The 14,652-nt window shown below is 44.6% G+C and overlaps 1 protein-coding gene across 3 annotated transcripts in view; it reads left to right on the forward strand.

Annotated features, from left to right (window-relative positions):
- Positions 1-11,086: 11,086 nt before the first annotated feature.
- POC1B (POC1 centriolar protein B) overlaps positions 11,087-14,652 on the forward strand; it is a 94,298-nt gene continuing 90,732 nt past the window's right edge. For all 3 annotated transcript variants that reach the window (XM_004417936.2, XM_087449119.1, XM_087449120.1), the window contains exons 1-2: positions 11,087-11,210; positions 11,761-11,845. In XM_004417936.2, coding sequence (XP_004417993.1) covers positions 11,196-11,210; positions 11,761-11,845 — 100 coding nt within the window. In that variant the 5' untranslated portion in view covers positions 11,087-11,195. The remainder of the gene's footprint in view (positions 11,211-11,760; positions 11,846-14,652) is intronic.

The following is a 14,652-nucleotide window of genomic DNA, read 5'->3' on the forward strand; positions in this document are numbered from 1 at the left end:
GGGAGAGTTGGGAAGAAGGAGTGTGGCACATTCAGCTTAGCCTGTGCTGCTCTCCTCTCTTCACATCTGTCTGTCTGCAAACATGGAATATTCTGGTTTGCTCTCTTGGCTGTAGGGTGAACTTTGCTGGGGTGAAGGCCTGGACTGCGGGGAAAAGAGAGTTAGTTCAATTCAAGAGCCTGCTGGCAAGCCTATTAGCTGTACACCTAAGCCAAATCCATTCTTGTTACAGTATCAAAGCTGACATTTTGACTTGTCTGTCTGAAACCTGTAGGGCTCCAACGATTCTCCATTTGGGTGAGAAAGAGAGGTCTTACTTGGGACTCCCTTAAACACCATCACAATCCACAGACATAATATTTTTTGGCCAACATAGTCTTTTTTTTTTTAATTTTATTTATTTTTTTCCCCCAAAGCCCCAGTAGATAGTTGCATGTCATAGCTGCACATCCTTCTAGTTGCTGTATGTGGGACGTGGCCTCAGCGTGGCCGGACAAGCAGTGCGTCGGTGCGCGCCCGGGATCCGAACCTGGGCCGCCAGCAGCAGAGCGCGTGCACTCAACCGCTAAGCCATGGGGCTGGCCCCTGGCCCACATAGTCTTTAAAAATTTTCCAAATCAGTTTACAACTTTTAAAATTAGGTAAATTTTAACTAAAATTCTGGATTTCCAGCTTATGATAATTTCTATGGTTTGGTGACACTGAGGCTGCATTCCTCATGGCAACACTTCCTGAGACAGTAGCAGCTGGCCCCTTGAGATGAGGCATACTCTCTCAGTTCTCCCAATTCCCATCCAGCTAGAGTTGCTGGATTTAGCAAACAAAAACACAAGATGTCTACTTTAAAGTTGAAGTTCAGATAAACAGCAATTTTATTTATTTTATTGTTTTTACTGTAAGTATGTCCCATGCAATTCAGTTAGGGCACCTTGCATTGAATCTGGTAACCCTACAACACAGTCCGCTTCAGTTATTTTTGTTGTCTGCTTAAGCCTAGAAAGTAAGTGAATTTTCTACCCTCATACCCATTTTTACTTATCTTTGTATATCTAATACCTAATGTACTGCCTGGCTCTTAGCAGTATGCCCAAAAATGTTTGTGGAATGAATATATCAATATAGCCTGAGGACCAAAATTATGTTCTATATAGAGAATGTCACTAAGTCACACAAGATGAATAAAAAGTAGTAACTTCTTGCTGAGCTCATCTTGAATAAAGATTACACATTTGTGGTTATCTGAAGGGCAGCCCTGAACTGGAATTCTGGAGCATCAACTGGAAGGCTTGACTCTGCCACTGTCTAGCTGAATGGAGTTGGGCAAGTCAATGAGCCTTCCTGGACCTCTGGTTTCTCATCTCTAAAAGAAAGGAATTCAAAGACTTGCTCTCCAGGACCTCTACCGGAGCTGATGGTTTTGGTTTCTTGGTTGTTCTGCATGTTCATCATAGGAAAACATTAGCATGAACAGAAGTTGACGGCAGTATTTGTCAGCGGCAGAAGGTGAAAAGTCAATTAATGACGATGTAATTGGTGATAATAACTCAGCTAACATAACAATAGGTTACTTTTTCACGTCTCCAAGCACTATTTCAAGAACTCCTGATCTAGTCCAGGAAATACAAACCTAGAACCTTAGAAATGTATACAGTATACTACTGTTTTGGGAGTTTAAGATGCCATTAACTGACACCCACCATGATTTGATAACAGCTACTTAGGGGGAAAATGTATAAATTATCACATCTCGTGCCAATTCAAAAAACTAAAACAGTGATTTTTTTAAAAAAGCATGTCTCATAATGAAGAAACCTTGGTATATATGGTAAGTTTAGGGGATTGCCAATGATTTGAAACATTATGAACACCAGGAGATCAGCCCCTAAGGGTGAATCAACATTTACTGAGCATTTAACAAGTGCCAGGCCCTGTGCTAAGTGCTTTCACTCAAATCAAGTTCTCAACCTCGGCACTATTGACATTTGAAGCTGTCCTGTGTGTTGCAGGATGCTTAGCAGCATCCCTGACCTCTACCCACCAGATGCCAGTAGCACTCACACCCCTAGTTGTGACAACCAGAAATGTCTCTCTCTAGACATTGCCAAATGTCCCTCGGGGGAAAAACTGTCCCAAGTTAAGAACCACTGATTTAAACTATCCAACTGAACTGAAGAATTCACAACAACCCAGCAAGGTAAGGTCTCTGCAGTCTTCACTGTGCCAAGGCCATGGTGTGGTCTACGCAGTCCTGGGACGGAGCCTCTCTGGATACCCAAGCAGTGCAGCCTGTGCCAAGTGTCCCTCCAGACTCAATCATGAAACAGCTTCCCTGCTGCTTCCTGGGTCCCCTCTCTCCATGAGACTCAGACGGTGTCTGTGGGGCTGGGGAAGCTAAGACACCATGACGCTGTCCTCTGACCTGCTTCCTTTCTCCCTTCTCTGATAAGAGAGTGTTTATTCAAACCTTAGGAGGGTCAGGAGACAGAGGGATAAAAATCTAACTCCCATTAAACACTTACTATCTGCCTGGCAGTGGATGGTAATAATACCTAATACTACTTCTGTGTTGCTAAATTCTAAAATGAATGACTCATTTGTTTTATGGAAATGAATGGAAATCTCCAGGCTACTCTCCAAGCTCTTCTTTTCCCAATTACTTACTCATCTTGACTTGAAAATGCACTGGTACTTAACTTTTCACCAGCATCAACATCGCTGAATCCTGTACTCATCAATTAGGCCTTTTTGTACTGTTTTCCTTCTGATTCTGTGGAGATGACTGATATGGAGTTTACATTCTTGTGAGAGGTAAGTGGTTATTTGTGCATAAGAAAAAAATTTATTTTTAAGTATAAAAAGCAGTGGTTTTTAGTATATTCTTCAAGTTGTGAAACTATCACCATTATCTAATTCCAGAACAATTTCATCACCCCCAAAAGAAGCCTCTTTCTCATTAGTAGTCACTCCTCATTCCTTCCTCCCCACAGTCCCTGGTAACTACTCATCCACTTTCTGTCTCTATGGATTTGTCTATTTTGAACATTTCATATGAATGGAATCAAATATCGTGCCTGGCTTCTTTCACTCAGTATAATGTTTTCAAGTTTCATCCATGTTTTAGCATGAATCAGTACTTCATTCCTTTATATTGTCACATAATATTCCATTGTATGGATGTACCACATTTTATTTACCCATTAATCAGTTGATAGACATTTGGGTTGTTTCTACTTTTTGCTAGTTTGAGTAATGCTGCTATGAACATTTGTGTCCAAGTTTTTGTGTGGACATATGTGTTCAACTATCATGGGTACATACCCAGGAGTGGAATCCTGGGTGATATGGTAACTCTATATTAACTTTTTGAGGAACTTCCAAACTGTTTTCCAAAAAGTTAAACATAGAATTAACCATATCACTTAGTAATTACACTCCTAGGTATAAAGCAGCTGTAACATTTTGCATTTTCACCATCCACTTATCAGAGTTTCAGTTTCTCCATATCCTCACTAACACTTATTATTACTTATCTTTTTTCCCCAGCTTTATTGAGATATAATTGACATACAACATTGTGTAAGTTCAAGGTGTACAGTGTGATGATTTGATACATGGATATATTGCAGATGTTTACCACAATAAGGTTAGTTAACACATTGTTTACCTCACATCATTACCATTTTGTTGTTGCTGTTGTTACGGTGAGAACATTAAAGCTCTAACTCATAGCAACTTTCAAGAATCTAATACAGTATTGTTAGCTATAGTCACCATGCTGTACCTTAGATTCCTGCAACTTTTATTCATCTTATAACTGGAAGTTTGTACTCTTTGACCAATATCTCCCATTATATACCCAGAAGTGGGATTGCTGGGTCATACGGTAGTTCTATTTTTAATTTTTGAGGATCCTCCAAACTGTTTTCCATAGTGGCTATACCAATTTATATTCCCATCAACAGTGCGCAAGGGTTCCCTTTTCTCCATATCCTTACCAACACTTATTATCTCTTGTCCTCGTGTTGATAGCCATTCTAACAGGTGTGAGGGGGTATCTCATTATGGTTTTGATTTGCATTTCCCTGATGGTTAGTGATGTTGAGCACTTTTCATGTACCTGTTGGCCATTTGTATGTCTTCTTTGGAAAATGCCCATGAAGAAAATAAAACATGGTAATTGGATGGGGAATGACTGGAAGGAGGAGCTACAGTAAATAGGGTAGCCTATGAAGCCTCTTCAAGGAGTGACATCTTAGCAAAGACCTGCCAGACATCTTCAGTGCCATCTTCCTCTTCAGCCCTCTTACACAGTCACTTGACAAGTCCTAGTGATGCTTAATATCAACTGACCTTCCAAAGCATAAGCTTGTGATTAGGATGGAGAGGGAAGGGGGGCATATACCACCTTTTCTTCCTAGTGGGAAAAAGGCAACAAATTCTTACAAGTAGAAACCTGACACAACTGTCTAAATACATGGACTCAGCTAGGTAAATTGTTAATTATTACCACGATTTTATTTGTTCTGAGAGAGTAAAAGCTACATTCTTAAAAAAAAAAACAAAAATTGGGGCTGGCCCGGTGGCACAAGCAGTTAAGTGCACATGCTCCGCTGCAGCGGCCCGGGGTTCGCCGGTTCGGATCCCTGGCACACACCGAAGCACTGCTAGGCAAGCCGTGCTGTGGTGGCGTCCCATATAAAGCGGAGAAAGATGGGCACGGATGTTAGCCCAGGGCCAGTCTTCCTCAGCAAAAAAAGAGGAGGATTGGCAGTTGTTAGCATAGGGCTGATCTTCCTCACACAACAAACAAATATATAAATAAAAAATTAAACTATAAGCCCTAAAAGAGGAGTTACCAATGTCTCTGGGTAGAGCAAACAACCATTTGCCAACAGTACTGTTGGTTCAGGACCAAGGACAGCATTTCACAGTTTTTCTGCCCCCTCCCTTCATTTTAATTATGTGACACTTGCACACATCTATCAATTGCTTTACATCCCTACCGCCAGTACTCCATTAGTGCCAGGACCCCCCGTTCTAGCATTCACCCCATGAATGGATGCTTTCATTTGTGTGCTTTCTTCGCCTTTAACTTCTTACTTTTTTTTTTTTTTTTAATTGTGGTAAAATAGACACAACATAAAATTTACCATTTAACCATTTATAAGTGTATGGTTCAGTGACATTAAGTACATACACATTGTTGTGCAACTATTACCATCATCCATCTCCAGAACTTTATCTTTACAAACTGATACTCTGTACCCATTAAACAGTAACTGCCCATCTCCTTCTCCCCACCCTCCAGTCCCCGGCAAACACCATTCTACTTTCTGTCTCTTTCTCCTCTACTTTTTATTTTGTCTGCTGATTGCCGCACAATGGTTCATTGACAGCATAAGCATCATACCAAGGAACTTGCTATAAATGCAAATTCCTGGGCCCCAGAACTACTGAAACAGAAACTCAGGGATGCGACCCAGCCATCTGCATTTTAACAAGTCTTTCAGGTGATTCTAAGGCCCACTAAAGTTTGAGAACCATTGATCTAGTCTAATCCATTCTTAAAAGTTGCAGTTTTTAGAAATGCCCATCTTCTCTTTTGAAATCTTTCCTGATACAAGAACATCATCTCCAAAGACCAGTCACGTCTTAAGAATATTTGACACTATCAAAATATAATAATATGGTTACAATACAGACTAACATTCCTATGGTCCTTATGGACTCACTGCTTCACATAACTTAGTTTTTGTGTAAACTGGTTTCACTGATTGCTTCCCACGGCTCAGAGTCTTCTCTCCCCAATTAGATTTTGAACTGTTTAAGGATAACGATCATATTTTCTTTCTTTTGTAAGCCTTTTAAATGAATACGGAGCTGGCCAGCCACACAATAGGTCCTCAATCAATACAGAAAATATTTATTGAGCTTCTACTGTCTATTAGGAACTATGGTAGCTGCAGAGTGATACCAAGACAAATACAACACAGTCCTCGTCTTTATGGACCTTTCACTACAATGAGAACTGTTAGACACAAACATAACATAGATGTAATGCAGCAACATAAAACAGTGATAAGCAGGGCCAGCCCCGATGGCCTAGCGGTTAAGTTCAGTGCACTCCGCATCAGCAACCCAGGTTCGGTTCCTGGGTGTGGACCTACACCACTCGTCAGTGGCCATGCTGTGGGGGCGGCTCACATACAAAAAGAGGAAGATTGGCACAGATGTTAGCTCAGGGGAAATCTTCCTCGGCAAAAACAAACAAACGAAAAGAACTCTAAGTAGCAAACTATGGGGGACCAAAGGAAGAAATAAGTTATATTTTATGAGGGGGGATAGATGGGTTCAGAGAAATTAGTATCTACAGAATTACAGTATCTTTCCAGGTCCTGAGATCAGTTTCTTTCCGGGGAAGTTGGAAGTTGGAGGAGAAGAGTAAGTAGCACAGGCATTCACAGCTATAGGAATATTCCAGCAAAGGCTCCAGAGTGTGGATGTGCACAGTTCTCTGCGATGGCTTCAGCACTGGTCTGAGGGAGGTGTGTGGTGGGATATGAAATAGGACTTGGTTTGAGTCACTCAGTCACTATACAGTGACAAAGTGCATTTTAAAGAAATCCTGTGGCATGATTTGCCCAATGGCTCCCAAATACTGATGCACACTATAATAACCTGGAAAGCTTGTTTGAGAATATATAGATTTCTAGTAGTCACACCAGACTTTCTAAATTGAAATCTCTGGGGCGGGGGCCCAAGAATTGGTAAGTTTAGCAAGCTACCCTGGTGATTCTTATGTATTTATTGGCAGTACACAAGATAGACAGAGGTAAGTCTTGAAGTCAGAAAGTAAGCTAGGGATGACTGAAGTACTCTAGGAGGCAGAGGAAGAGGGCCTGTTGAAGAGGGAAGGACAGAAGGGTCAGAAGGAAGAGGGGCAGGACAGAAAGATGGGAAGATAAAAATCTATTGTGAGGATATAGTTGACAGGATTTGGAGACTGAATGTTGATTGAAATAAATCATTCACACAGTCTTAAAGAAAAGGTTAATGCTTTAATGATTCACAGATCTGGTACTTTCTTTGTAAGTTACAGTACTGTCCTATACTTTAGAGCAATTGTATCTAGAAGAGAGTTACACTGCCTGGAAACAGGCTACAAGGTATTTTCACTCCAAGTGCCACATAGGAATATGAACAATAGATGGCACTTTTGTGCCATGTCTGAATTTTCTTTTTTTTTAAAGATTTTATTTATTTATTTTTCCCCCCAAAGCCCCAGCAGATAGTTGCATGTCATAGCTGCACATCCCTCCAGCCGCTGCATGTGGGACGCGGCCCCAGCGTGGCCGGAGAAGCGGCGCGTGGGTGCGAGCCCGGGATCCGAACCCGGGCCGCCAGCAGTGGAGCTCGCGCACTTAACCGCTAAGCCACGGGGCCGGCCCTGAATTTTCAACCTTTGAAGGGAACTAACCTAGGAATGACTCATGCTAAAATAAAAACAACGCTTTATAGTGCTCAAGAGGATAAATTTAATTTCTGATTTGGGGGGGATCTGGAAAAGGAGGGCTAATTCAAGGATCAGTTTGCCCAACTTAGTACTGGCCTCCAAAGATACCTTGTAGATTTCCAAATGTTGTGAAATATTGTGGCCCCCATCCAGATTAATAAATTTGCAGTTTGGGGAGGTCCCAAATTACTGTAGCAAGTAGAATTAACTCAAGCAGACTTATGTTAGAAAAAACATCCCCAACTTTGGCCACCTTTCCAAATGTCCACCTCCGAGCTTTTGCTATTTGCAAAGGTAAGGAATAACAAAAAGGAATAACATCAAATATGGGAGGCCGTCCCGGTGGCATAGTGGTTAAGTTTGCATGCTCCAGCTGGGGGATCGGAGGTTCAGATTCCAGGCGTGAACCTGCGTACCACATGTCAAGCCATGCCGTGGAGGCATCCCATATAAAGTAGAGGAAGATGAGCATGGATGTTAGCTCATGGCCAGTTTCCTCACACACACAAAAAATCAAATATGGAAAAGAACCACGGGAGGAGCAGCTTGGAGTAATAAATGTGGACAGTGGAATGGAAATAAAGGAGATATTATTTTTTTCTTTTTGTAAAACTTACTGTTAAAACCTTGGCTAGGATACAGAATTTTACATATTTACAATATGGTTGCATTCATGCAAAAGGCATCATGACTTAGTGACTAAGAGAGTGAGGTCTGGAGGCACTCACAGAAATCCAAAGCTCTATACTTCCTAGCTGCGTGCCTGGGGCAAGTGACTTCATGCCTCTTCATGCCATTTCCTCATCTGTAAAATGGAAGTGGTAGTAATAATAGCATCTCTCTAATAACATCCTCATGAGAATTAAATGTCAAAATTTGTAAGGTACTTAGAAGAGTACCTGGCATGTAGTGAGCGTATCACAGGCAGTGATCAATTTGTAAAAGTCAACTTTTAGGTGATGGGACACTAGGTGATTTTTTTCTTCTATTAAGTAAAAACTTATATTTTTTGATAATTGGAAAAAGTCAAAAATTTTTTTTACTAAAAGACAAAGATCTGTACTTAAAAATCTCTCTCTTTTCTTTTGAACTAGTTTCTACATCTCTGACTTTTTCTTTTTCTATTAATCTGCTGTACCCAATTTTAGACATATCTTGGCTGTGAGAAATCCTGAAGTCTTGGTCATTCCTCAGAGTTTCCAGAATTATTATTATTTTTATTGTGGTCAAATATGCATAATATAAAATTTACCATTGCAACCATTTTTAAGTGTACAATTCACTGGCATTAAGTACATTCACAGTGTGTGGCAACTATCACCACTATCTATTTCCAGAACTTCATCATCTCAAACAGAAACTCTGTACTCATCCCATTAGGCCATAACTCTCCCTTCTTCCTTACCTCCAGTCCCTGGTAACCTCTATTCCACTTTCTGTCTCTATGAATCCAACACCCATTCAAGGCATCTCATATAAGCAGAATCATACAATATATGTTCTTTAGTGCCTGACTGATTCACTTAGCATAAGATTTGCAAGGTTCATCCATGTTGTAGCGTGTTATCAAAATTTCATTTTTTATGACTAACAGTCCATTGTATGTACGTATCACATTGTGTTTATCAGTTCATCTGTTGGACATATGAGTTGTTTCCACATTTTGGCTACTATGAATAATACTGCACATGGGTGCACAAGTATCTATTCAAGTCCCTGTTTTCAATGACTTTGGGTACACACCTAGGAGTTAACTTTTTGAGGAACTTCCAAACTGTTTCCCACAGTGCTATACCATTTTACATTCCCACCAGCATCCAGCATTATTTTAAAGTATGTCAGGCTTTTTAATTATTTATTTTATTTTATTTTTTTGGTGAGGAAGATTGGCCCTGAACTAACACCTACTGCCAATCTTCCTCTTTTTGCCGAGGAAGATTGTCCCTGAGCTAACATCTGTGCCCATCTTCCTCTAATTTGTATGTGGGATGCTGCCACAGCATGGCTTGATGAGTGGTGTAGGTTCGTGCCTGGGATCTGAACATGCAAACCTTGGGCCGGTGTCAGGCTTTTTAAAAGCAAACCTAGATTGGGAATAAACACAAAACTTAGAGTCCTGCCATAATTTGCTGACAAGTTGCTGGTATCAACAGTCTTGATGCATTAGTTCCTAGACTAGAGCAATGTTTGTCAGTGCACACAGCTGAGAGTCCCATGGTACTCATTTAAGGGACTTGTTACATCTGTAGGGCCCGGGGTCCCACCTCATATATGTTGAATCAGCATCTTTGGGAATGAGGTCCCTAAATCAACATCATTCACTAAAATGAGAGACTCAGAAACCCAGATTGTTGCGTTCTAGATTGTTGAGGGCAGGGGAAATATCTCAGTCACCTTTGTATCCCTCAGAGCCAAACATAGAGCAGATATTCAACAAACATACACTTGAATTAAACCAATACTGCAATCTAAGGCTATTTCCTATCTGCTTAATTCCTATATATAGTATTCATTAAAACTAAATTCTATCACTGGACAACTAGTTAGAGAACCTGTAATTAAGGTGTGTAGTATATCTTTCATTTGCATAGAACATGTATCTTACCAGCTGTGGTCTGTTATGCCATCTTATGCTGCCAAGAATCTTTATTCTATATATAATTTTCAGCTGAGTCCTTCATGCTTCGAGGCAGGGTAGAAAAGGATATGAACTTGGAATTGGAAGAGCTGTCTCTGTGTGTTCTTTGACAGTTATATGTAAAATATCTAAGAATCAAGTTTATAATTTGTAAAAGTAAACTAGCAAAATTTTGTAACTCTATCAACTTCATAGGGTTGCTGAGGCTCAAATGGTATTATGTGTAAGAAAGCCTGCTATAGAAATGGCTATAGATATTATGTGGCCTGATAATTTACACAAAACAAAAAAGTATGTTTCTTTCTAAGTCTTCCTAAAGACTTTAAATATGCTGCTGTATAAGTTTTCTGCTCTAACACATACACAAATGAGCGGATTAGAATAGAAACACATAGTAGAAAAACATTAAGTGGATGCACAACATTCATTCATTCATTCATCACGTTTATCCAGCATCTATATTTACATATCAAGCAGGGCACTGTGTGAAAAATACTGATTAAATAAATTCAAATCTGTCCTCCAGAGGTTTAGTTCCTTTGCATATAATAACCAGCAAGCTGCCCTACTTCAAATCAAAGCTCCCTCCCCAGTGACAACAAGCTGTCCCGCGTCCGTCTGAATTTCGCGGGCGCTGTCCCTTTAACGTGTAATAGAGCTCTAATTGCATCGATCACAGGCTCATTATCCACTGCCTCCCGTCGGTCTAATTCCCATCCCGGTTACTACCTTCCTTCTTGGCGTCAAGCCGGGGGCAGCGCGAGTGTTAGTAAACGCTGGCTTTGGTGTGCGGTCGCACCTGACCCCCGGGCGTCCCTCCTGCCAGCTGGCGGAGGCCTGGCTCTCTCCCGCGCCGGCGGGGCCTCGGGGCTCGGCTGGCCACGCCTGGAGCGCGGGGTTTGACTGGGCCGCCGTTGTTGTAGTGACCGGGAGGCGCCGCAGCTCCGGGCAGACGGTTCCGGGCGCCGCACGTTCCCCCCTTTCCCCCTCCCCTCCTTCCCCGGTTCCCCCACCAGCAGGAACCCGGCGCCGCCCGCTCCTCTCATGGCCTCCGTCCCGGTAAGGACAGGCTGGGGGCGCCTCCGCAGAGCCGGTCCGGCGGGCTGCGAGGCCAGGCCGGGGCCGCGCGCGCACCTGGCGGGAGGTGGAGGCAGGTGTCCGCAGCCGGGTCCCGAGCCCACCTCGCCCGGGGCGCCCGCGTCTCACCCTCCGCTCCCGGGGCGTCGGGAGCGCCGAGCCGGGCTGCCGGGCCTCCTCCCCGCGTCCCGGAGCTCCGGCAGAGCCCGGCAGCCCCGCGGCCCCGGAATTCTCCGAGGGTTCCCGTGGAGCGCCTGCGTCAGAATCACCTGGGAGGTCTTGAAGAGTCCCGCAGCCGGCCCCGCCCTGGGCCCGCGGGCCCGGGCACGAGCGTTCCAGACCCGCCGCCCGGAGGCCCGGGCCGGGAAGCGCGCGGGGAGGCTCTGCCGGCCCCGCGGGGAGGTCGGCGCCCGCCCGCCGCCCGTGTGGCCGTCCCCGGGCCGGGCCCCCGGGGGAGGGGACGGCGTGGATCCCCGGGCCCCCGGTGCGAGATCTGCACCCGCCCTCACACCTCGACGACTTTCCTTCCCAGGAGGACCCGGTTCTGGAGCGGTACTTTAAGGGCCACAAAGCTGCCGTCACCTCCGTGGACTTCAGCCCGAACGGCAAACAACTGGGTGAGTTGTGCTCTTGTTTTTCCTGCGATGAGGCAGCCGCTCTCCCGGGCGGGAACCGTGGCGCCCGCGGGCCCCGCGGACGGTGTGTGGCCGGAGGCCCGGGGGCACGGCCCGGGGTCACCCCGGCCCCCAGCCCGCCCCGCAGAGGCGCCCGTAGGCCAGGGCCTGGCCGCCGACTTGCGCGAACCAACCACCAGGAGGCGTGAGCGGGCAGGGGAGGGGTTTGTCGTCCGCCCCGGGAGGGTGGGGTGTTGGCGAGAGAGTTTGTGGAAAGTTGTGAGAGCAGCAGGAGGAAGTGGGGAGAGAGGGGCTGGGGCTGTGCTGGCGGCCGGGGACCGGGAGGTCTCAGGTGGCCCCTGGGAAGCATCTGTGGCTGGAAGGGAGCCGAGCGCCTGCATGAACGGAGGGACCTGCTCGGACGGTCGCTCCTACCTGAGCCCGGGACTCCAGCTGCAGGTCCCGCAGCCCTGCCTCTGCGTGGTGACTCCGGTGACCGCGTCTGCGCCCAGCCATGAGGATCCGGATGGCCGCGAGGTGGACCTGGGCAGGCAAAAGCTGCCTGCTGCTGGCGCTTTTAACAGTGGCCTATATCCTGGTGGAGCTCTCGGTCTCCACTTTCCATGCCTCCCCAGGAGCCGGCCTTGCCAGGGATCGGGCACCAAGACAGCTCTCGGACCCCGGGGAAAAGGCAGAGGATTTGTCTCGGCCGCTGTATGAGAAGCCCCCTGCGGATGCCCATGCGCTTGGGGAGTGGGGGAAAGCCAGCAAGCTCCAGCTCAACGAGGGCGAACTGAAGCAGCAAGAAGAGCTCATTGAGAGATATGCCATTAATATTTACCTCAGTGACAGGATTTCCCTGCACCGCCACATTGAGGATAAAAGAATGTATGAGTGTAAATCCCAGACGTTCAACTATAGGAGACTTCCCACCACTTCTGTTATTATCGCTTTCTACAATGAAGCCTGGTCGACGTTGCTCCGCACCATCCACAGTGTCCTAGAAACTTCTCCTGCCGTCCTTTTGAAGGAGATCATCTTAGTCGATGACTTGAGTGACAGACTTTATTTGAAGACGCAACTTGAAACTTATATCAGCAATCTTGACAGAGTCCGCTTGATTAGAACAAATAAGCGAGAGGGGCTGGTTAGGGCCCGCCTGATTGGGGCCACTTTTGCCACTGGGGATGTCCTCACTTTCCTGGATTGTCACTGTGAGTGTAATTCTGGTTGGTTGGAACCACTGTTGGAAAGGATTGGGAAAGATGAAACAGCAATTGTGTGTCCTGTTATAGACACCATTGATTGGAATACTTTTGAATTCTATATGCAGACTGGGGAGCCCATGATTGGTGGGTTTGACTGGCGTTTAACGTTCCAGTGGCATTCTGTCCCCAAACACGAAAGGGACAGGCGGAAATCGAGAATTGACCCAATCAGATCGCCCACCATGGCTGGAGGACTGTTTGCTGTCAGCAAGAAATATTTCCAGTACCTTGGAACATATGACACTGGGATGGAAGTGTGGGGAGGTGAAAACCTCGAGCTGTCGTTTAGGGTGTGGCAGTGTGGAGGTAAATTGGAGATCCACCCGTGTTCCCACGTGGGCCATGTATTCCCCAAGCGGGCACCGTATGCTCGGCCCAATTTCCTGCAGAATACTGCTCGGGCAGCAGAAGTGTGGATGGACGACTACAAAGAGCATTTCTACAATCGGAACCCTCCAGCAAGGAAGGAAACTTACGGTGATATTTCTGAAAGGAAATTGCTACGAGAACGGCTGAAGTGCAAGAGCTTTGACTGGTATTTAAAAAATGTGTTTTCTAATTTACACGTTCCAGAGGATAGGCCAGGCTGGCACGGAGCTATTCGCAGTATGGGGATCTCTTCTGAATGTTTGGATTATAATTCTCCCGACAACAACCCTACAGGTGCTAACCTCTCGCTGTTTGGATGCCATGGTCAAGGCGGCAATCAGTTCTTTGAATATACTTCAAACAAAGAAATAAGGTTTAATTCTGTGACAGAGTTATGTGCGGAGGTTCCTGAGCAAAAAAATCATGTAGGAATGCAAAATTGTCCAAAAGATGGGTTCCCTATTCCAGCCAACATTATTTGGCATTTTAAAGAAGACGGAACCATTTTTCATCCACACTCAGGACTGTGTCTTAGTGCTTATCGGACACCTGAGGGCCGACCTAACGTTCAAATGAGAACATGTGATGCTCTAGATAAAAATCAAATCTGGAAGTTTGAGAAATAGAAGAGTACAACAGTACTTTTGTCCTGAGCTGACAATAGCTTCAGGAAAGTCGGAGCCTTCAGAGAGCCTCAGGGAAGATTGTATTTTATCAGAAATCACCCACAGGTCATCTGTGAGAGCTCTGTAAAAGCTGTGGTTCGTTTGGGTATGGAATACTGAAACTGGGTGCCCAGAGAGAGTTGCTGTTTAATATTTCAAAGCGCCTTACTTATGGGTTGTTTTATTTAAGAGCCTTGTCGATATGGTTTCTTACTTCTCCTTAACGAAGTTGACTGTGAATAGAAATACACAAAACATTTACGTGCCAGCCTTAATATTAAAGAATGTAAAAATCCAAGCAAAATGTGGGATGATTTATGTTGATGGGTAAGTTAACTGCACGTCCCATTTTTAAACAAAACCTGTAAATGTGCAGTTTGAGCTGTTTCGCTTGTATCTATTTGCTGTTTTGATTGTACACAGAATTTAAATTTCTTTTAGCCAGCACATTAAATTTTAGGTTTTGTTTATTTTTTATTCTAATTTTCCTTTAATCAAATAGAAATCA

This window comes from Ceratotherium simum, chromosome 25, assembly GCF_057802395.1.
Source record: "Ceratotherium simum simum isolate JZ-2026a chromosome 25, ASM5780239v1, whole genome shotgun sequence".
In the NCBI taxonomy this organism is placed as follows: Eukaryota; Metazoa; Chordata; class Mammalia; order Perissodactyla; family Rhinocerotidae; genus Ceratotherium; species Ceratotherium simum.